General features: G+C 37.6%; 2 protein-coding genes across 2 annotated transcripts; one reads left to right on the forward strand and one right to left on the reverse strand.

Moving 5' to 3' along the window:
• Positions 1–767: 767 nt before the first annotated feature.
• LOC306869701 (ATP-dependent DNA helicase DDX31-like) lies at positions 768–20,471 on the forward strand. Its single transcript, XM_079416577.1, has 20 exons — positions 768–1,076; positions 1,202–1,509; positions 1,605–1,680; positions 1,774–1,817; positions 1,888–1,958; positions 2,182–2,246; positions 2,473–2,517; positions 2,629–2,670; positions 2,768–2,832; positions 3,479–3,598; positions 6,593–6,699; positions 6,960–7,174; positions 7,404–7,571; positions 9,214–9,273; positions 11,044–11,094; positions 11,242–11,381; positions 11,831–11,915; positions 13,134–13,245; positions 13,628–13,823; positions 19,171–20,471. The coding sequence occupies exons 1-20, from the start codon at positions 975–977 to the stop codon at positions 19,316–19,318; spliced, it is 2,220 nt and encodes a 739-aa protein (XP_079272703.1). The 5' UTR covers positions 768–974; the 3' UTR covers positions 19,319–20,471.
• A 603-nt stretch (positions 20,472–21,074) lies between these two features.
• On the reverse strand, positions 21,075–23,841 carry LOC306869620 (barH-like 1 homeobox protein; the record flags this gene model as incomplete). Its single annotated transcript, XM_079416427.1, has 3 exons — positions 21,075–21,339; positions 22,336–22,558; positions 23,454–23,841. 3 exons carry the CDS (start codon positions 23,839–23,841, stop codon positions 21,075–21,077), a joined length of 876 nt encoding a protein of 291 aa, XP_079272553.1.
• Positions 23,842–24,433: the final 592 nt, after the last annotated feature.

The following is a 24,433-nucleotide window of genomic DNA, read 5'->3' on the forward strand; positions in this document are numbered from 1 at the left end:
GGAATACAGAATGTTGGTAACCAAAACTTACCAGCATTCTTCAAAATATCTTATTTGTGTTCCACAGAAAGTCAGTCATACAGGTTTGGAATGATATGAATAAATGATGACAGAATTTTCATTTTTGGGTGGACCATCCCTTTAAAAGGCCTCACAACATCTTTATACCATAAAATGCATACAAGTATACAATATAACAAAAATGGTCTTTTGCAGATGACATGGAGTTCTTAATCCACTAAAATCTAAATCTGAAAACAAGAAAGTATTGTCCTAATCCTCTGTATTAATTAAGAGTAAGCTTGACTAATTGCAGAACCATGAAGAAAAGTAGAGATAAGAGAAAACAATATGAGAATTTTAATAAAAACCATAATTTGATTAGGGTTATGGTTTATGTGTATCTTATAATACTGTATTTTAATTGTTCTAAGCAATAGGCCTTAGCAAGTGCAGCAGGATGATTTACAATAATTGAAATTAAATTATATAAAAATAATCCAACTTAATCTAAATGCTAAAACACAAAATCAATATTTTTCTCCTCAACAACTTTTAAAAAGGAGATTTCATATTATATTAAGGTGTAAATATTTTTTATTAAAGAAAACAGTTATTGAAAATGTTTACACTTTCAAAAACAAGCAATTTAACATAATTAGCAGCAGATTACTATACATAATATATCCCAAATGAGATTAAATGTCCTTCGAGTCGCCAAAAAAAAAAAAAAAAAAGCAGCGGGACTTTTATTTTGGTAACGTCATACCCGGAAGTTTCTTCACGTTGTGGTTGACGCAGGAAAAACACGTGTGTAGCTCCGCTTCATTTATGTATAGCTGTCTGTGTTGTGTTTTTACTGTTTTAAAGTGAAAATCACTTGTAAACATACATTTATCACTGTGCGAGTGTAGTTTACTTATTTAGCTACTACAGCACCTGTTTTAATAGGCGTTTATAGCCCGCTTACTATCATGGCTGAGGACGAGCTGATGCTCAACATCTCCTCAGATCCAGTAAAGTTTCACAAAAAGACAAATCGAAGACATCTGTCAACAGCAGAGAAATGGGCACAGGTGAGTCACTCCTGCTCGCTATGCTGTTGCTGTAATTTTCATTACACACTGATGTACTCTGTTTTACACACAAGTTTCTTTCAGCCTGATTCTAAAGTGCTGTACCGTTTGTGTTGATGTTAAAGAAAAAGCGAGAATCAAAGAGGAAGGCTGTCTTTGAGCCCCAGGAGAGCAGTGCTTCCAAACAGAGGAAGATTAATCAAACTGGTCAACAGCACACACATAAGCAAAAGCTGCAAACCCCCAGAAGCCCCTCTCAGAGGAGTAATAATAGAGACACAGAGGAGAACGCGGACCAGGGAGAAAACTCTGCTGCAAAGTCCCCATCAAAGGTGAAAACATTTCCAAAGAAAGCTCCCGAAGAGCATGGCAGACCATTTATCAAGACATCGTCTCTCTTCAGAAACAACCCAGAGATCCCTGATGTCCTCCGGTAGATGCAACACATTTGAGCTTGTGTGAATGGACCCAGGGGTCTTTCTCAAAATTGACCTTTGCATGCAATTTACTTGTCTTTTTTTCTCCCAGTCCTGCTGTAAATCAAGTAAAGGAGAAAGTCTTCACCAGCAACATGTTTGAAGAACTCGATCTACATCCTCATCTGGTACGAACAAACCTCAATATCGCTTAACAAATCTCTCAACTAAAACGCTTCTACTGTCTTATACTCTTCTCTCCTCACCTAAACTATTTACAGGTGGCAACGCTCCATAAGGTGTTGAATGTGACCAGCATGACGAGGTACTGTAGCTTCGTCTTACCTTTTATTGTCCATCTCTTTGCATTTTCTCATGTTCATCTGTGTTTTTAGTGTCCAGAAGAAAACCATACCAGTGTTGATGTCTGGCAAAGATGCTGTCGTGCGCTCACAGACTGGATCAGGTGGGACTCCTGCAATATTTCATGTAAATAAAATGTAATAAAATATTGAATGTTCAGATGATTTTGTTTACAAAAAATCCTTATGTAGTAGTAACTCTAATCTGTTAAAACTAGAAATCGCTAGAGTGTTTAAGTTAGATGTTGCAAAGAAAGAAGAATGAACAAAACCTAAACAACTTTAAAAGATGTGATTATTCATATTTTTCTTACATTTGTCCTGCAGGAAAAACATTGGCGTATGGAATTCCAGTGGTTCAGTCCTTACAAGCGATGCAGCCTAAAGTGAAGGCAAGACAGCCTGAATGCCTAAAACAACACACTCAACAGTTATAGTTGGCTTAAAGTAGAAATTGGGGTCATTAGCAGTCATTCAACACTGTATTGTATTATAATAAAAACTCAAATTGATAAAATAAATTTTGTGTCTGAAGTAATGTTAACCATAAAATAGCTAACGCACCATTATATGCATCAACTTTTGATGTCTTAAATTAAGTATAATATTTTTTTTCAGAGATCAGACGGGCCTTTGGCTGTTGTGATTGTTCCAACCAGAGAGGTAATGTATTAAATGATACAAAACCACAATAATTTTCTGATTTATCTTATAGCATATTCCACTTATATGTACCCTTTTTCCAACATGGATCTGTTTCTGGTTGTGCTTCAGCTTGCTCTGCAGAGCTTTCAGATGTTTCAGAAACTTCTAAAAGTGAGGATTTGCACTTTTGCTAAATTATTGTGCTGTATGGACCTAATTGAACCATTTCCAATCTTTAAAATTCACTCACTGTAATGATTATTTTCAGCCTTTCACTTGGATTGTGCCTGGCGTTCTGATGGGAGGAGAGAAAAGAAAAGCAGAAAAAGCCAGGTTAACAGCACACACAGCCACACAAAATACTTATATCTACTGCAATGGGTCTGAATTAGACTTCTGGTGATTATTCAGATGTAAAAGTATTGTATCTTGCATTACAGATCCATTTAGAATAATTACAGAATCACTGCAAATACACAATAGTTTAACAGCTTTGAGTCAGTAAGATTTTTTTTTTTTAAAGAAATGCATTCAGCAAAGATGCATTAAATTGATCGAAAGTGACAGCAAAGACATTTAGCATTTTACAAAACATTTATATTTCAAATAAATATTGTTCTTTAAACTTTAGATTCAGAACCCTGAAAACAAATGTCAGTGTCTACAAAATCACTGAGCAGCACAAATGTTCTCAGAATTGATAATAACAAATGTTTCTTGAGCAGAAAATCACTATCTAATGATTTCGGAAGGATCTGGAGTAATGGCTGCTGGACATTAATCCCCATTAATGCTTTACTGTATTTTTGATCAAATAAATGCAGCCTTGTGTGTAAGAGACTTTTGTCAAAAACATAAAAATCTTACCGACTCCACACTTTTAACAGTAGTATATAGTTCATTCTGCAATTTCACTTCAGTCTGTGCGATGTCTTGCTGTGTTTCCATATGTTTTTGCTTGTCTTTGTCTTGAATTCAGACTGAGGAAGGGCATTAATGTTCTGATCTCGACTCCAGGCCGACTGGTGGACCACATAAAGAACACTCTAAGTATTGCTTTCAGCGCTGTGTGCTGGCTCATTCTGGATGAAGCCGACAGGTCAGTTTGGTTGCTGATTTGAGACATTTTTAAAAAGGTCTTTCCTGGAAAAAATGTATCATTGATTAAAATGAAAGATTCTATATGATTTTTTTAACAGTACTGTTGCTGTTATATGTATGTTTTTTTGTTTAGTGATTGCTGCTTAAGAAAATGTTATATTATTCAGGGCTCCAGACAAAAAAATCGAGTAAGGAGCCATTGGCTCCTATAAAAGAAAAACTTAGGCGCCAAATTATTTTTTTAGGTGCCACAGAATAAAAGTGGTTTATTTTATTATTATCATTTTATTTTTCCCCCCTATTTTAACATTTCAATCATTTTGTCATGCGTTTATGTCTTATCTTTTCTAGGCTTTATCAGCATTTTAATCCATCTTGTAGATGATCAGGTCGACCGGGGGACTAAGGTTCACTTAAAGTGTGAATTAAATGTCTTTTACAACTTGAAATGTACAGTCACAAAGAATTGTTCGTTACACAGAATCTGTACCAATATCATGGACCATAAGCATCACTTGGCAACTGAGTGCAGTGCATCCTATAAATGTTGTCACGTCTTTCACACATTCAGTCTGTTTTTCTTCATTAGTAAAATGCAATTTTATAGGAGGAGTTGAATCATGTACAACACAATAAGTAAAAATATTAATATGCAACAGCGCATAAATATAGCAAAACGCTCCTCTTTATAGTTATTTTTCTAGCTGACTGATGAGTTTATGGACACAGTGGTTATTCTGAGGTAAATGTATTACAATGCAATGTTTACAAGCTTTATACATTTCCTCAGTTTGAAACAATGAGCTTTTACATAAAACATTTCAGTAAGTTGTACTATAGGCTTTCTTATTGCCTACCTTTTGATCATGTTCATTTCATACTATAGTAGTAAATCGAAATATATAATGGGTTCACTTGCTGCTTTAACTGAGGTGCTAAAGAGATCGCGCCTGAGCATTAAGTGCGATACTCTCCGCTCGCGCGATCCGGACGCATACACGGACCGTGTGGACGCGGGGTACTGGTGTTTATATTATCACCTTTCAGGTCTCTCTCACTGCGTTCAGCAGACTGTGTGCGGCAGAGACGAGGACTGTTTGAAACTCTTTTCCAGTAAAACTTTGATGCGCATCGTCTTATGTAAGTTTAATACGTGAACATAACAAAAGATGTGAGCGCAAAACAATCGGGAAAAAAGTCCTTTCATGCAAATTATACACTCACCTAAAGGATTATTAGGAACACCTGTTCAATTTCTCATTAATGCAATTATCTAATCAACCAATCACATGGCAGTTGCTTCAATGCATTTAGGGGTGTGGTCCTGGTCAAGACAATCTCCTGAACGCCAAACTGAATGTCAGAATGGGAAAGAAAGGTGATTTAAGCAATTTTGAGTGTGGCATGGTTGTTGGTGCCAGACGGGCCGGTGGTCTGAGTATTTCACAATCTGCTCAGTTACTGGGATTTTCACGCACAACCATTTCTAGGGTTTACAAAGAATGGTGTGAAAAGGGAAAAACATCCAGTATGCGGCAGTCCTGTGGGCGAAAATGCCTTGATGCTAGAGGTCAGAGGAGAATGGGCCGACTGATTCAAGCTGATAGAAGAGCAACTTTGACTGAAATAACCACTCGTTACAACCGAGGTATGCAGCAAAGCATTTGTGAAGCCACAACATGCACAACCTTGAGGCGGATGGGCTACAACAGCAGAAGACCCCACCGGGTACCACTCATCTCCACTACAAATAGGAAAAAGAGGCTACAATTTGCACGAGCTCACCAAAATTGGACGGTTGAAGACTGGAAAAATGTTGCCTGGTCTGATGAGTCTCGATTTCTGTTGAGACATTCAGATGGTAGAGTCAGAATTTGGCGTAAACAGAATGAGAACATGGATCCATCATGCCTTGTTACCACTGTGCAGGCTGGTGGTGGTGGTGTAATGGTGTGGGGATGTTTTCTTGGCACACTTTAGGCCCCTTAGTGCCAATTGGGCATCATTTAAATGCCACGGCCTACCTGAGCATTGTTTCTGACCATGTCCATCCCTTTATGACCAGCATGTACCCATCCCCTGATGGCTACTTCCAGCAGGATAATGCACCATGTCACAAAGCTCGAATCATTTCAAATTGGTTTCTTGAACATGACAATGAGTTCACTGTACTAAAATGGCCCCCACAGTCACCAGATCTCAACCCAATAGAGCATCTTTGGGATGTGGTGGAACGGGAGCTTCGTGCCCTGGATGTGCATCCCACAAATCTGCATCAACTGCAAGATGCTATCCTATCAATATGGGCCAACATTTCTAAAGAATGCTTTCAGCACCTTGTTGAATCAATGCCACGTAGAATTAAGGCAGTTCTGAAGGCGAAAGGGGGTCAAACACAGTATTAGTATGGTGTTCCTAATAATCCTTTAGGTGAGTGTATATAGTCGCCAGTGGCGACCTCAGCAAAAACTTCACTCGCAAATTAATATTTTTGGTCGCAAATGCGACCATTTTAGTCGCAGTTTGGAGCCCTGATTATTGTATATGATGTATTGAAATGTTACTGTTAATTTTGCCATGAATATAGACATTGCTGCTGATATGGCATTAAATAAACAAACAAATAAATAAATTGTTTGCCGATTTGAACTGAGAATGATATGGTGTGGTTTACATTAGGGCAAATTTGTTAACCTTTAATCTGCTAATTGTTTATTTTATTAATATCTTATTAATTGGATATTATACTACTATTCTACTACTCAAAGTAAAATTAAACTAAAAATGATTTCTTAATCATAAAAATATATATATTTTTTTTTACTGCTTTAAAGTGATATTCATCAGTTCACAGTGTGAAGTACCTGAATAATTGACAAAGAAATTTGGTGTTGATCATTTCGGTTTTACTTTATTAGTTCTTGCTGCCATAATTTGAAGCCGTATCAGTATCGTGTGTATTTACGATTAGTTCATCCATGCTGTTTTGAAGGACTCTGGATTTGGGCTTTGAGAAAGATCTGACTGTGATTCTGAATGCTCTGAATGCCACTGGACTTGCCAGGCAGAATGTGCTGCTTTCAGCCACGCTCACCGAGGGTAAGCTTATCGTCCGCTCACTACCACTGTTCAGAGTGTGTCTGGATGTAAAGTGAGACAGTGGCATAAGTGCTCGCTTTAGACTATGGTAGGTAATGTACTGGCTTTAGAAACAGACTAGGATGAGCTGACTGGAGTTTTTGTCTTTCAAGTCCAGTCTTTCTCTTCTTTGCATGACAGAACAGAACACAAAAGCATTTTGGTGACAATCTGCATAGCTGTGCAACCGTTTATGCTGATCCTGTTCTCTTCACGTCCAGGACTGTCCCGATTAGCCAGTATCAGTATGAAGGAGCCCGTGAGTATCCATGTGACAGAGGGGAGTGAGGAGACAGTTGAAGCGTGTCCCCAGGTGGCCCCTCGGGCTCTGTCAGACAGCTATGCGGTGCCTGAGAGGCTGCAGCAGCATGTTGTGGTGGTGCCCAGCAAACTCCACCTGGTCTGTTTGGCTGCCTTTATTCTGGCCAAATGCAAGGTACAGGACACAATTTTTGAGTTTGAGGTAAAAGTCATAGTTTATGGTTTGTTAATAGTGAGCATTGGACCTTAAAATCAAGTGTGACCCAATTACCAAAATATTATAACTGATAACCAACAATGTTATTACTGCTAGAGCTTACTGTTACAAAGAAAGTCATTTGCTCATGTTAGATGCACAGTAGCTGTCACTGGACTTAAGTATTTTATTGTGTTTTTGTACATAGTTTGAGCAGCGGCAGAAGCTGATCATTTTCATATCCAGCTGTGAGGCTGTGGAGTTTCTGCTTACTCTCTTCACTGCAGTCCTCTGTGAGAAGCCCAGCACCACATCAACCAAACATACCTCAGCATCCCTTACCTTCTACAGGCTTCATGGCAACATGAGACAAGAGGTCAGACATTGTGTCAAGTCCAGTTATAATGATTGTCAAGGTTTTGTTCACAGAATGCAGTTTAACTTTATTAGACCAACCACTCCCTCACAGGACACAGGATTTAATTGTTTGTTCTTTGGTCCCTACATAATTCCCATTCTTCCATTTCAGGCATTTTATAGTTTTGAAGACTTTACTATTATTCTATAATGTGAAAAATAGTAACAATAAAGAATGATTATATATATCGGTAATTAATATTGTGCGATATTACAAAGATTTAAAATAATTATTTTCTATTTTAATATATTTAGAAATTTTATTCCTTTTATTGTGAAAAGCATGAAATATTTTTTGGGAAATAACTCTTGAAAAATTTCTGAAAAGACTTCAACAAAAAAAAACAGTCATAAAAGTTTGATATTTAATGTATATAAATAAAAAAAAATACATATTTATATACATGGCAGGCTAGTATGTATCTGTCCTATATAGCCTCACTTTTGTTATTCAGGCAGCAATTAAATATTCAGATTTTACCTTAAGGCTGGAATACACTACGCGACACTTGAATAGGAACAGATTTTTAAAACAGTAGGCATCATGCACTTGCCAACTTTATAAAAAGTTACAGAGAAAAAATGGGCATCATACACGACTGAGGATCACTTACTCTACCAGTCTTTCAAGTCATTCCAAATACAACAAAATCACGCAGAAACGCATACCTTATTGCTAGATGTGTGACAAATGAACACAATGTGTGTTCTAAAATTGAATCAAAATATCAAACATGGTTGATATCCTCCAACTGGATGGAGTCATAATCTGAAGGTAAAAAATCTTGACCATCATACTTTGTGATTTTTCTATTAATTCTGTCATCTCAAAGCTGTGGAATGCCTTGAACTTTGGGCAACCAGCATCTTCTCCAGAAAGTAAATTGATGCAGAAATCTGAGCAAAAGTCAGACTACAACAACACATTAATGGAGCCCATGCTTCTATTCTGTTAAAATGACCATGTCTCTTAAAAGCATCCAGAATCACTAGCAACATATGACACTAGGTTAGACCATCATGGTCTGGTTGACCGTTGGGGTCCGCCAGCTCTCAGCCAGCTGGCGTTCAGGCAACAGCAGCAGTCGGTTCCCTGTGGCAGTGTCAGGGGAACTGCATCCTGCCACTGTCCAGCCTGCATCCTCACCCCCACATAAATGGAGCTGCCGTGGGTCGCCCATATGGCACTGGAAGGGCATGGGACTCTGAAGTCTCTTGGTCAGATGTATGAGAGAGCAGGTCTGGGTGTGGTGCTGGCCTGTAGTGTTATGGATGGGTTTGGTAATGGGACAGCACAGGCTGAGCTCTGGACGTCTCCTCCGATGAGGAGAGCTGCAGGAGACGGGCAGCTGTTCCAGCACACAACAGATTGCGCTCCATGCAGAAAAAGAGAGAGGAGCTGTTGGACATCCCATCTTCAGATGGGCTCTCATCTGTGTTTCTGCCTCACCTTGTGTTCTGATATAAATGCAGAGAGTTTTTTGGCTGAAATATTGTCTCACAACAAATTAAAGATTAAGCTAAAGTGTTTCTCTTTTGTACAGCGTTTGACCACTTTAGAAACATAATGGCAATGAACTTTCCTGTTTCTCTCCCTTCAGGAGCGCACTGAAGTCTTCCAGGAGTTCTCTCAGTGTAAAACCGGCATTCTGCTGTGCACGGTAAGTAATTTGAACAGGTGCAATTTGTATGGTAAACTGTCTGACCATGTCTGCAGTCTAGAGCAGTGATTCCCAGTCAGGTTTATTCATACCTGAGGGCCTGTTTGCTCAGGTTTGAGAAATACATAAAATAATTTTTCAATTGTAAGATCTTGTTAAACCTATAGAATCGATAAAATACAAATTAAAAGAGAAAATATGTAGTTGTCAAAAGGTTAAAATATTATAAACACATTTTTAATTAACGTATTCAGTTACTATGTTATATGGAAAATTTTTTTTGTCATTTTGTGTGAGGAATAATAATTATTATTATTTATAGAAAATTCACATCTAATTATAAAATGAAGACAGAAATATATTATTGTTTTATATTACAACTGTGGTGCGAAATAATAAATTTATATTAAATAATTATAGTAGTTGCAGTGCAAATTACAATACTAATATTTACATCTTATGTTCTTAATGTAAACCTAGTGCATGTTGCGTTCCCAAATGCACATTAAGCTCGCAGTACATGCAGAGATTGAGATTGCGGTATTTACTGTGAACCAAGCCACTCAGAGACACTGAAACACTCTGGATCACGAGCTGCATGTGCTTCACTCCAAAACTCATAAGTCTATAAAGTTAATTACTTATAATGCAGTCTTTGATTTGATGATCACACTAAGCTATATCACGATTAGTGTGCAATCCCATTCATTTATTTTAGTTTTATATTAGATATAATTAAGTATTAGCTTTTCATGAACTTGTGAACCCCCTTTGAGGAATATCTTAAAATATAAGGGTTCTTTTAAAATAAACATTTGTTAAATAACTCATTAACGCATTATTCTAATGATGTAGCTCAAGTTACATAAGTTAGTTGATTAAAAAAATGTATGGACAGGTGTGTGCATCCCTTTCCTCCACCTCCTCTTCTTCCATCTCGTCACTCTGCAGATGGACTCCTGGAGTAAATGAGTGCTTCTATTCCTCTTGACAGTCTGGCATGGCATTGTGTTGGTCTCCATCTGTACCAGCTCCAGACACCTCAACTGAGAGTTTAGGCTAGTTGAGCTTGAGAGCTCGAGTTAAGTTTGAAAATTCTCCCAAAAAAAAATAGTGTGGCTTAGTGGTGAAAGCTCAGTGCTGGTAACCATAAGTAAGCAGATTCAGTTGCACAAGGAGGGAGCCGTAAATATACATCTTGCTCAAAAATCATAATAGCATAGTGTGGCAATAGATTTGTAAAATAAGGCAATATAGTAAATTCAGTTGAGTGAATCAGGTCAATCTAGGACATTGTTTGCACTTGTCAGACCAACAAATAAAGCCTGAGTCTTGACAAACCAAGTTAGAATATGACTGAAAATTATGGAACAAGAATGAGACAACTTAGATTTAGGTGAATATTTCTTGGTCCATCACAGTCTTATTCCACACAGTGTTATTTTACTGTTTTTATATTGTATTGAGCTTATTAGGATTTTAAATGACCTTTTTTATATTTTCGGTTTTATTTTAAGTTTTAGTCATTTTATGTGCTTTTGTCATGAATATACAGTTTTAGTGATTTTAGTATTTAAAAAAACACACAAAAATAAATGAGAAATGTTGCCTAGGCTACTAACTGAAATAAGTTTGCGTTTTCCATCTTTTATTTCAATAATTAAAAATAATTTCTGTAAGTTTTAGTTGACAGTTTGTTCCCTTTTTTTGTTGATTTTAATATTTTTTAGTTAAAGTCTGTTTAAATATTTTTGTTTATTTTCTCCTTAGGATGTGGCTGCACGTGGATTGGATCTGCCTCAGGTTACATGGATTGTTCAGGTTAGATTTCTTCATTTGTAAAATCTCATAATTGCACATCGCAAGTGCAATGAATAATTTAGCCGGTTTTGTTACTATTACTGAACTGTTCAGTTTTCCAGTACTACTTTTTTTTTTATATATATAAATATCATCTTTCTGTTTCAGTATAACCCTCCTGTTTCCACGGCGGAGTACGTTCATCGTGTGGGCCGCACAGCACGAATTGGAGCTCAGGGCAGCAGCCTGCTCTTCCTCACCCCCTCTGAGACGGCTTTTGTGGATTTGCTGGCCAATCACAACATCAGGTGTGCTGCCTGGCGTCTCATCTATATCACATTTACTTATCATTTTGATGAACACAGCAGTAGGGGACTGTAAGGCAAGACCTGTCTTATGTGTGGATGAAGTCCAGTCCCTGACACTGATTAAAGATGGTCTCTGTTCCAAAGCCCACAATATAACAGTCAAAAGCTGGACTGATGACTCTGTGCTGAGAGAAAACACACTCTCAGTCTCTCTGCGTGAGAGCAGAATGAATCTGTTCTGCTGGCACAAGGACTATGATATTTGGCTCACGTTACAGTTTACAGGACTAAAGGATGATCAAAAGGAGTTTGGTAGGGTTAGCAGGGCTCGATACGTTGAGCCCTATCTAAACCAGACAACTTACAATCAGGAAAATGTTTGGTGCAATTTATCTATTTATTTCCCATTGATAAATATATTAATGTATAATATCCATCTACACCCTCAGTTTGTCCGAGATGAAGATGGAGGACATCTTGACCAATCTGATGAAAGACGAGCGATTCAAATGCAGAGGGAAATGGGACAGTAAGGTAACTTCTGACATCTAAGCCATAAAAACAGTCAAAGAGTCAGTGAGTGCGTTTACAGGCACCCTCTTAATGCGATTATAATGAGATTTTGGCAATATTGCGATTAAACTATCTAATGTAAACTCAATACTTCAATTTAATGCAATTATGCTCATAATCGGAGCATGCATAATCGTATTAACATAGGTGGCGTACGCCGATTTTAATCGAAATATACAAGCATGTAAACACCTTAATCGCAGTATTGCCGTTCTGATGTACATGAATGACGGGACACGCACCTGTAATAATACAGAGATTAGAAACGATGGTGGGGAAGAAAGCATCGCATTTCTGGGGAAAACACAACTCGCTGCCACCAGTCTCTGTTCCTTACCCACATTCAGAAACGGCGAGCAGAACACGACACCAGCGTAGGCAAACAAATTGCCATCACATTTCTACGGCGCTGAAAAAGCATAGAATACAACCATACATAAGTGTTTTGCATTAGACGAAAATAAATTAAAACAGTGGCCAGTTGTGCTGTTCAGTGGGGTATGTGAATAATGGCAGTAAAACAATAACCACAATTCTTAGCGAATAATTAAAGTAATGGAAATTGCATGTAAGCAGGAGTGAAGAGGTTTGCTCTTGACATGTAAACATCATAATGCGATTAAATCCTTACTCTGATTATTGGAAATAATCACATTATTCGTGCGCTTGTAAACGTGGTCAGTGTTGACTTGTTGAACTGTGCATAACTGTTATAACTTTTCTATCTTGGTTGAAGATCGCATGTGGTTAAAAATGCAGATCTAGAGAACAGCTGTGGGAGAAGAATGGCTTTCTCTCTCTTTTTTCCCCCCTCTCTCTCTCAACAATGAGAGCCGTCTGACAACAATGAGCAAATGTTTCTGCCAGTGCTCAGTCAGTCCTAATCCTGATTTAATGTCCTTTTCCCTCCCAGCACCAATCGGCTGGTTGTAATCCTCACCCGTGCCACCCCCCTTGTTAGCAGCCTCATTTGAGGGTCAGAGGTCATTGATGGGGAGGGGAGGTGTCATTAGTGTGTGTAACCAATAAAGTTTATGTGATGCTGTTGGTTTTTATCGGCTTTTATTATAATAAAATGTGATTTCTTTTTTTCCCCCGCATAATTGCTGGAATGCAATGCATTCATTTTACTCAGATTTTTTTTTATCTTTGTGTGTCTCTTTGTACATGACTCTGCAGAGATCAGCTGCTGCTTTTGAGCAGGAGGTACGAGAGAGAGCCACTGTTTTACAGACTGACTTTGAGAATTATGTTCATGCCAATAACGAGTCTCTGCAAACAGCGAAGAGCGGTAAGCCAAAAGAAAATTATCATGTAGGGTTACTGTGTTAAACTAATGTTTTGTTCTACAGTTTTGCAGCCCAGCTACATTTTCATTACATAGAATATTTAATTTTTTTTTGCAACCATTAAATCTCTAAACCATAATTGTTATTTCTCTTGGTATTGCAATTGTGATTATTTGTATTCAATAAAATATTTTAATAAATACAACAACAAAGTATTAAGTGTATTTTAGTTTAATAGTTTAATAATGTAAAATCAATTAATTAAACTAAAGCAATATTAGTAACATTAAAATAGTGTTTAAAATCCTTTATTGCCAGTGAAAGTGCTTGGAAAAATCTGCTATGTGAGCTGTAACTTTTTTTTTTTTTTTTTTGGTCCTGTAGCACTGCAGTCTTTCCTGAGAGCATACACCACGTACCCCTCCAGTCTGAAACACATCTTCCACATCCGCAGCCTGCACCTGGGCCACGCTGCTAAGAGCTTTGGCCTGAGGGACGCACCCCAGGGCCTGGGCAGCTCCATAACCACTAATCCTGCCAACAGCAAAGACTCCAAGAAGGGCAAAGACAAAGCCAAGAGGTACTGCAAGTCTTCAGCAATTGGACCGTAATTTATGAATCTGTCAAACAGTTTGCTCTGCCAGATAGTATGATCTGGTTCTGCTTTTAGATAAATTAAGCCATGTTCTGTTTGATTTGAAAATTTTTCTTTGTGGCTTCTGTAACACCTTTAGGGTTTTTTCCACATAAGGTTTGAAATTGTGAGCTCTTTTAAATATTTATTTTTCTTTACTTTTTCATTGTTTTGTTTTTATTTTCCTTTGTAATTAAAGGGAAGTGTTCTGATTTGCTCAATGTCATATACACCACCATTCAAATGTTTGGGGTCAGTGCATTTTTATTTTTTTTAAAGAAAGTAGTTAATTCTTTTTTCAGTATTAAATTGATCAAAAGTTAAAGTAAAGACATTTATAATATCATAAATTATTTCTGTTTAAAATAAACGCTGTTCTTTTTTAACTTTATTTATTGAATCCTGGCTAAAAATTTATTAGTTTCCAGAAAAACAGCACAACTGTTGTCAACGTTTGATAATAAGAAATGTTGCTTGAGCATCAAATCAGCATATTAGAATGATTTCTGTGAAACTGAAGACTGGAGTAATGGCTGCTGAAAATTCAGTTTTGCCATCACAGGAATCAGTTACATTTTAAATACATTAAAATAGAAAACGGTTATTTTAAATTGTAGCAATATTTCACAGTGTTAATGTTTTTACTGTGTTTTTGATCAAATAAATGCCGTTTTAAAATCATTAAAGTTTTTTTGAACAGTACCGTATCCTAGAATTTGAAAACAGAAGTGCATTATTATAGACAGAATTGGGAATGTAGCTCATTATTTGACTTTAAGCTGTCATACCAAAATTTCAGCAATCGATACCTATAGATTCTCTATATGAGTTTCAACAAAATATACTATTAAGTACTAATACCGTTTAATTAAAACATTTAGTCTTCAAGAATATTCTATTAAGCAAACATTACAAGTAATTTAAACCTGTTTAATTAATAAACCAAAAAAAAAAACAAATGCTTAATCTGCTTCTCTCTGTTTAAAACAGCCACTGCAAAACCAAATTGAGTCAGTAGACTCATTACTACATGTGCTGTGGAATCAACTAGGTACCAAAGTACCAGTGTTTTTGACATTTCTAAGCGAACTATAAATCTGGTGTTTAGCAAAAATATGAAACCACCAAAATCCTTTATTGCTTTTGTAAGATGCATCCACTTATCTAGTGTCACTTCTTGAAGAAAAGGGAAGAGAAATGCCTTCGAGCCATTTTGTAGGACGTTGAATTAGTGTAAATGTCCTGCTATGGCTCCCCTGAAAATTGCCAGCATTGCTGCGCTGGAGAAAAGCCCACAGCTCACACACACTCTTGGCAGCTGTGAGTCTTTCACTGTAGCAGAGCTCTTCAGGGTCAAAAAGGACTAGTCAAGTCCTGCCTTTACCAGCTGCACGTTTTACCTTGCACCTCTGACACACTCACCCCTCTTGTTTTCCCTTATGTGATGCAGTAACAGCGTTATTCCCAAAGTATGTTGGATATGCCATCCTTTATAAAGAGCTGTTTTTGTTGCTTTCTATACAGACTGTACTCTTGTCCTAAAAACCGGTATACTTAATCTGATACAAGTCCTTGGCACAAGTATGTGCAAATTTTCACTGCAGACGTGGATGGTGATGATTGATTATGTGCTGATGATATGGCCACTGGCCAGTACGTTGCAGTATGGTTGTTAGGCCACAAACTATGAGATTTGGCCAGTGCTTGATACTGCAGGGTTATTAGTGGTCATTTCCCACAGGATTGAATGTGGCGTTGAAAGCTTGGGGACTGGTTAGCAAAGGCCATGTCCAGACTAGCCCTCACGCATGGATGTGTTGGTGTAGACCTTAGTGTGGTCAGATTCTCCACAGGACACTTAATTAAACCGAGCCAGAGCCTAAAACCACCTTCAACGTCATTACTGTCACATAGTGAGGAGCTTTATCTGTATCCACAGCGCGTTTAAATAAAGAATATTGACATATGGGCCTCTCCTCTCAGTGTTCATAGCTGACCCGCACATGCAGTGATCACAGTTCTCTTGTTAGACCAGAACTGTCATTTGAAAATTTCTGTTATTGTTAGTGTATTCTGCTGTATTTTACTTCCCTCTCTTTCATCCCACCTTCAGTTCTTTACTGTGCCTTTGAGATAAAGGCTCAAAAGCCCCTGTGTGCTGTCTGTGCGCTGTAAAGGGGGTGTCAGGTACAGTTTGGTAAAATCTGATGTTAAAGTTGCTCTACTCAAAGTTAGTGAAGCATTAAATTTAACTGAGTTGCATGGTTTTATTTCAGAGTGCAAAGCAGACTCCCGGTAGTCGTTTTTTACTCAAGATCTTATTCCATTGTCGAAGGGCGCTGTGTGTGTAGCTACTTTCATTATAGAATGCTTTATATGTAAAACTATTAGGATGAAGTCCTATCACAGCTTTAAATTGAAAATGCAGCTAAAAATAAAGAATTGTGCGACAATACTGAATTAAAGTACTGAATTAATCAGTCTTTCTGTGATTTACTTTACATTTTTACATCAGTCTGTTTGCTGATATTATTCATATAACATTGTGTAAATAAGGATAAAGACACCCAATAACCAATCATTTTCATATTTGTTATAAATATTTGAATTTGAATATTTTTGTACACTATCTGAATTTAGAACTGATACTCTATAATAAGTAATAATATTCTTAACCCGTTTTACAGTATTTTTAAAAAATGCATAAATATAGTTTATAGTATATGGACTGTGACAAATATAGTTTATAATTTAAATATTTATAACGAACAAATATTATTGGTTATTGATTAACATACGAGATCCAAACACATGGCACAAATTGATACTATATTCAACTACAAAAGCTACCTAGTTTTGAGTAACTTAAATGTTTGTAGTCTATATACGATAACATCTTGTCATCACACTGAACAATAGATTTTTATTTTTTATTTATCAGCTTTAAAAAAAATAAAAAATGTCATTTAAGTTAGGATCCAGTGGCTCCCTCAAATTTCTTTTCGTGTGTTTGAAGCCCTGCTCATTTCAGAATTGTGTATTAAATAGTTTTGTGGCTTCGATTGTACATGGACACTTCTTTATGGTACTATTGAGTTTTGACTTGTGCCACATGCTGGCTCAGACACTATAGGGAGAAGCATGTGTCTAACCACTAGTAATTGGCAGGGTGACCTGCAGCAGGACCTGTGAATGAAACCCATGGAGCGCGACAATAGGTCAGTCCCTGAGGAGCTGCCCCAGAGCAGCCATAACGTACTCGCACTCTCCCTCCTCTGCCCAGACAACAGACAACAGCCGTAATGAACTTATCAGCCGTCATAGCTGACAGCTGACATCTATATTTACCAGCCATCGCTCAGTATGGAATATTCATGCCGCACTATGCCGATACCACTTAACTGGTCAGTGCTTTGGCCCTATTAACATTTACCATTCCCAGCCTAATTGTGTGTGTGTCATCGCTGTGTTGTGCTGTGCTGTCTTACGGTCTCAGTCGAGTCTCGCTGTCCTGTCAGGAGAGACTTCATTACAGCCGACTGTGGTGTACACTGTCCATGTCCAGACAAGATTTCTCTAATGAGCAGATCACACCAATATAAACATACACACACTTATAGACACGCGACGCAACAACAAAGACCTTTGGTGCACGGGAGAGAGGCCATTACAGGCAACCAAAAATACACACACACACACACACACACCAATCCCTCTGAAAGTTTCATTCTATTTCTTATTTTTGGAGGGTGTTGTATTAATATTTTATAATTAATATATTTTATTTATATAATATGGAGAATAGTGATCAAGTGATAAAATCTAGTAGTGTGAAATATAATTTAAAACAACTGTTTTCTATTTTAATGTAATTTATTTTTGTGATAACCGCTGAATTTTCAGCAGACTTCAGTGTCTCATGATCCTGCAGAAATCATTCTAATATGCTAATATATTTGGTGCTCAAGCATTTCTTATCAATGTTGCACTGCTTAATATTTTGTAGAAACAGTGATGCATTTTTTTTCAGGATTCTTTGGATAGAAAGTTCATAAAATGAACCGTTTATTTGAAATAGATTTTTTGTAACACAAATGCCTTGACTATCACTTTTGGCCAATTTAATGCACCCTTGCTCAATAAAACTATTAATTAAAAAAAATAATAACAGCCCCCAAAACTATTTATAAAATGTTTTTTCTTTATGTACTCTTATCTAGTCATTATAAATGACTGGAAAACTCGTGGACAAATGGCAGAGATTCATTGGTCAGAAAGTGTGTCTAGATTCGGACATCCTGCAGGATGTTCGTTTTGTCGTTCTTTGGTCCGTCTTTCTTGTCTGAGTGTTAAAGCTAATTAGTTTTGAGTGCATTAGTTGTGGAGATTCCATTGTTTTATTTTGCTTAATCTCATTCCATTTTGTAGCTCTGCTTGAAGGTCTCCCTCAGTGCAATCTTTACTTCCAAGGAGAACTTTGAAAGATTAACGCTTGCTTACACTGTAAAAAAACATATAAACTTTAAACTTGTTTCAGCTTAAAAATAATTTACCCCGCTGACTTAAGAAATTGTAGTTTAGTCAACTTGAAATTTTAAGTTACTCAATGTTAATTTAAGGGACAACTGCAATATTTTAGTTGACTAAACTAAAAATTTGAAGTCGGTAACAAATTATTTTAAGTTGAAAACTATTTGGATGCATCACTTCTGCTGAAGCATTGACATGTCTATCGGTATGTGTAAATATAGTGACATTCTATACTGTATATAATATACCACCTTCATGTATATCTGCATACATGCTTCATATGTCCTGTAGGGGTCCCTGTAGAGCGCTCAGGGACCAAAAGAACAATAACTGCTGTCTCATAGCCTCTCTAAGCCCCGGGGGTAGAGTGTGTCGTGTCACCATGAGGTAGATGCGTGTGTATTGGATCCTTAAGCAGCCCCACGGGGCCAAAGCGACGCTTCATTCTCCAGAGTTATTGATTAGATAAACAGTCACTAGTTTTACATCAGGCCCCCGCTGCTGTCTACGAGCCTTTTATCGACGACAGTGGGAAACTTGTTCAGCCGGTCTCAAGCCAGCCAGCTAACCTACTGCCTCTCTTTACAGGGTAAATCTCAGATTCGTGCTTTGGGATGCTTTAGAGGAATTCACAAGGTTATTTTTTTATCATTGTGGTTAAGATGTTTAATTCCGCCCTTTTTTCCTTATTCTGTATTGGTTTTAGGAGGAAAGGCTTTTTAAATGCACTTAAGAGTGATAAGTTCATTGAAATGTTTTTCAGGCCTCCCAAGAAACTCACGGCGAAAGAGCGAGTGTCAAACCTAATGCGTTCAGAGTATCTCAGTGGGATAGGTGGAGAATCCAAGTCTAAGAAGAAGAGGAAAAAGAAGAAAGGTCAAGCAGAGGAAGAGCAATCTACCGCAGCATAAAGCGGAAGACTTTCAGAGAGATCCGAGGCTCTTTTTAATGCTGAGGTCTGAGTCCTTGCAGCCAGGTGGATTCTCAGGGTTGAGAACACAGGTGTTTTTTATACAGAGTGATATTTTTTACCTGTAACAAAGCATGAATGGTCAGCAGCGTGGTCTGAAAACCTGCTGTTACCATCTGTCAAAAAAAGCTTTGCTGCAAATCGTAAAATAGGCTTAATAGAGTGAAGTGCATATGAAATGTTTTATTGCTCAGTCTGTTCACCTATGAATTTATTATAAATGTGCCAGAAATATGACTGTTTAAGCATATGCGTAAGCAATGGGATTTACAGATTGTTGTAATAGTCACTGAATTTGATATAAAAGTGAATTGTATTTAATAAGTGTGTTTGTTTATTTTAATCAGATTTTGGACTCTCCACAGGATTGAATCCAAACGATTTGGCGACCAAACTAGGCGTGCCTTTCATGTAGTACACAAGGTTATGAGAACACTGCATATAAATAGCCTTTGTTAAAAGCGTTTTAGCTCATTTCCCTGGCTTGGTCAGGTAAATAGGGGTGGGTATGTATGGAGGCTTACGCTGACCAGCTGTCCAAGCGTTGAGTCTGACTCGCCCGGTCACCAGCTGCTGTCTTTTGGCCGAGTCTCGCTGCGAGCGTTTAAAGAAATTTGACCGGAATATTACGTTTCACGGTCGCTTTATTAGCGTAAAAGCGCTTGTAAAAATTTGATTGGTCTGTAATAATGAAACGACTATTATGATTGGTCAATTAAACCCACACAACAAACCACTTGCCCACGCTGGTTTCGATGTGAGTGTGCTTGTGAAGAGAGCTCACAAAAGGTTTCCTTGGGAAATTATGCATATGCCTAGCCTATGTTAATTAAAAACGTAAACATTTATGTAAATGCAGAGGGATAGGAGAACAAGTCACAATATGAGCGCAGGAAACAGACGGAAAAGATTGTTTTTATTGCGTAACTGCGTTCACGGGCTGTTGGTTTGATGTCCAGCTCTAATGCAGTTATAAAAATGACATTTTTGCTTATTTTAAAGCTGCTCATGTGCACCATATATTCACAACTAATATACAAAAACTGTTTGACCAAGAGAATATCGAAGAATAAAGTACTTCTGTCTTGTGTGACAAATTCACAGTCTTTATTTAGAAGAGTCTGTTGAACTGGGTTGTAAACTATCCATGAAAACAACACAATTTCCACAAAAACGGATTCCTTGTCTGAACAGGTTGTAGTGCCATTAGTTGCGCTCATCTGTGCATTTCATCAGAAAAACGGTTGAACTTTTGTAAAACAGTCGCTCAGCACTACATTAATCGGTGACAAATTACATTTGTTAGTTATTAGTGTTTTAGTTTTATTATTTTTGCTCTTACAATGCATTATCAAAAATTCACAATTGAATTGCATATGGTTGAATTGAAATTTTTAGGATATGTTTATTTTGGTTTGCTTGCGTCATAATTATGTGCAAATAAACCACGCCATTTCTTGGGGAAAAGCAACTTCTTTTAGAAAACAGTAAAGAGGTTCATGAGGTGATGGAACCTCGTCAAATAATTTTCTGATAACTACTTCCGCACTTTAAAGTTTCATAAATAGTTAGCATTCACCTTTTGGTCAGAGTCATTTGAAAAGTCTATTATTGCGCGTTTATATGTTCAGTATACATGGGTCCAAGCGCAACCCTGTCGTTCCTGAGGTTGGAGTTTTTTGTCAGGTTGGATGAGTTCATCGCGGTGTATGTCGCGGTATGACTCCAGGGAGAGACGCTGGCTCTCCGCCGCCCTGAAGACCGTGCAGGAGGATCCTCGGGACCGGTGGAGGAGGCGCGGACGGCCCTCTGTACAGATACAACCCTGGTCCCGGGTCGAGGTTAGACACCAGACTTTGAGGGTAAAAATAGGGCGATGGGAACATTCTTTGTAGAGCTGAATAATTCCCTGCTTCCGCGAGGAGCTCCAGTCCAACTGCTGTCTGCCTTTTCCACTTCGTCCTGTTTGAAACATACAGCCTCATTAATTTGCAACATCATGTTCATGTTTTCTTTATATATCAGTTTTCTTCTTAAATGACGGAAATTGTAGGAAATTATCTCGGAGTCTAGAATGTTTATTATTACTGTTGTTGTTTTTTTAAATGTATATATTTCTTAAATCTTGTCCATCAAATCAAAGTGTGGCGTAACTAACATGCAGGAAGACATGTCATGTGACACTAAACCATAAAACAAAAACCCCCTAGGTGTGTCGATGTCTTCAAGTTTTTAGGCCTTTGATTTAGCCTATATATATTTTTTTTTCGCATAATTTGACATTTTTATGAAAAGGAAAAATTTGCTCAGATCAAATAAAGTAACCCAAAGAAAACCTCGTGATTCAAAAATGTTCTTAAAATTCAAGGTGCAAGGTGAATTTTTAATAGCCCAAGTTACTTTTTTTTCTGGAAAGGGGTAGGCCTATATGCTTTTCAAAAATGACAAATATTAGCTTTTTCCATAATGCAGTCAGAGCTATGAATATTTTAAAAATAATAATAAACTACAAACAAACAAGCTATTTGGCGCTTCGTGGAAAGTTTTTGTTCGTCGAGGATGAATCCGTGTAATATCCTGTAAAACACTCATCCGTCAAATTGTCACTCAGCAAAGAGCCATTTCAGATAAATAATTGATCATTTTGGCAATTGTTTAATTACTACTCGGAAGCTAAATTATTGATACACGATGCGGTAATTTATTATTTATGACTAAATGTGTTGGAGTCGTGCTGTGAGTGGTTGTATATGCACAACTTTTTCCCGTTGTGGTTGAATTTTTTGAGAGCATAACAGAAAAAACACACAACAACCGATTCTTTTACAAAATAATAGGCTACTGATATTATATTAGGCCTATTTCAGAAATATAAAACCTTTCATAGTGATTTTGTATAAAACCTGTCAATTTAATTTCATCTTTGACTGTGCAAAAGTATATGATGTTTGTATTCACCTGCGGTTTTGGTACCATGTTTTGACCTGTGTGTCGGTGAGGTTGAGGGACGCTGCCAGCTCCATCCTGTCCTGCACGCTGAGGTACTTCTGACGCTCGAAGCTGCGCTCTAGTTGCGCCAGCTGGTGATCCGTGAACGCAGTGCGCGCTTTCCGAGGCTTCTTCAGCCGGGAGCTGGGGCTGTCTCTACTGCTGGAGATTTCTCGATCAGCTTCGTCTTTCACTGAAAACGCCATGCACACATTTATATCATAAGCATTTAGCATTTTGACAGAATTGCCATTTCTTTCTCGAGCTCATTCACGTTTGTTATATTGTTAAATTCAGTTATTTCCATTATTTAAATGCATATGGTTTTAAACAGCACGAGACACTTCTTGATATTATTTTGTTGTAATTTTACATTTAAGAATTTAAACAACAGCTCAAATGAGCTGCAATGAGAACTGAAGTCTCTCAAAAGCGGCTTGTCTTTGTGTTACACATCTGATCATCAGATGGACAAATTCACAGCCAAAATTATTTAAGGAAACACATTTATTGCCAATTAGTTGTGAGCTTAATTGTGAGCAAACAGGCTCTCTCAGTTGATTGAACCTGTATCAGGACATTTGATTTGGGTCAAAATGACCTCCAAAACAGGGATACATTTTTATTTTAATACCATATTGTTCGATTGCAAATAAATTGAACGATTAATTACATTGGACTGCGTTATAGGAAGGAATAAAAAAGTAAACGAAAATATTATCATAAAAATATCGGCCTGAATAATTTGTTATTTTTTCTTGACGGAGGTCAGCAATGCTGCCCATTTATTTGTAATTATTTTGTGATCTCTTAGAAAACCCTCCGTTTTCGGACTGATTTCTTATTTTAGATCTCGATTTTAAACATTAAAAAATACATTTACATATTTATCTTGATTTAGTAAGTTTTACCTAATTTCTTAAGAATGTAAAAATGCAAAACAGCGTGTGACCATATATCAGTTTTAATTTAATCTAAATATAAAATGTAAAAATAAAATAATAATATAACAGTGTTTGCATTGGAAATCTTTTGAGTAGATATATTTTGCTTAAAAAAATAAAAAAAACAAGCTTAGTGTGTCTCACCCCTGTATTCACTGTCCGAGGACGAATTGCTGTGAAGTTTATCCATGCAGTCTTGTGCTGACTGTCCAGTGCTGGAATAAGGAGCACAGGCTGCCAAGGGTTTGCAGTCCGCTAGTATGTCTCTGATCAAGAACGAGGACGTGACTGTTCGCGGCTGCTGAGATATTTGTAAAGGAGAGTCCAGTCCGAGGGCGCGAGCGTGTCTTTGCACCGCGTCTTCCACCGAAGTCCGTCTCGGGGAGGGAGGCGACGAACAGCCGCTGTCCAGATCCGACCGCGGGCTCAACTCCGCTGGAGACCTGCACTCCCCCTTTGACACACACGGACTGGTCGGTCTGTGAGAAAGTATAGACTCGATCCCAAAGCTCGACCCGTTTGATACCTCCATCGCGAGACAAATCGATATCAAATGTGCATTTGTCCTTTCTGACACTGGTTTTGTTGATACAGCGAAAACTGGTAGATTTACAACGGTAAATTTAGATGACTATTCTGGCCATTTTTTTAAAGTCCGCCAAACTCCTTTAGATTTTATCCCGGGGGAAAAAGGTCCTATATTTGTTAAAGTTGTTTTTACCAGATCCTCCTCCTGTCGATGATTGCAGGTCAGATTTGTTGAATTTGTTGTCGTACAGTCCCTCGAAAGCAAATCCGTGAAGTGCACCGGTCAGTTTCAGCACCAAGGACAGGTACAACTACATAAGAACAGCACTATCAGCATTCATTATAAAACTATTCATTAGCTTGGAAACTTATCTGGCTCTCTAGAGACACAACTACAACCCTGCTAAGCCCCAAATCCTCTGACCTAAACCCGATGCTGATGTGTAAAGTTCTAGTCCAGGTCTGCGAGGACTAAACCTGTGTAACGGAGTATAAACACAGGCAGTGATCTCCACGACCTGAAAATGACACCCTGAAGGAAACAGCCAATACCGGAGGAGGAACAGCTTTTAAAGGTGTCCATTCCGCGTTTGTCC

The sequence above is a fragment of the Barbus barbus genome (assembly GCF_936440315.1).
Source record: "Barbus barbus genome assembly, chromosome: 5".
NCBI classification, from domain to species: domain Eukaryota; kingdom Metazoa; phylum Chordata; class Actinopteri; order Cypriniformes; family Cyprinidae; genus Barbus; species Barbus barbus.

What these genes read in the sequence shown, in the direction of transcription:
- LOC306869701 (XM_079416577.1), top strand. Translation starts at nt 975, where the DNA reads ATGGCTGAGGACGAGCTGATGCTCAACATCTCCTCAGATCCAGTAAAG. An exon ending in GAGGGAAATGGGACAGTAAG is followed by an intron (nt 11,916 to 13,133) that starts GTAACTTCTGAC and finishes ATGACTCTGCAG; the next exon opens with AGATCAGCTGCTGCTTTTGA. An exon ending in GGCAAAGACAAAGCCAAGAG is followed by an intron (nt 13,824 to 19,170) that starts GTACTGCAAGTC and finishes AATGTTTTTCAG; the next exon opens with GCCTCCCAAGAAACTCACGG.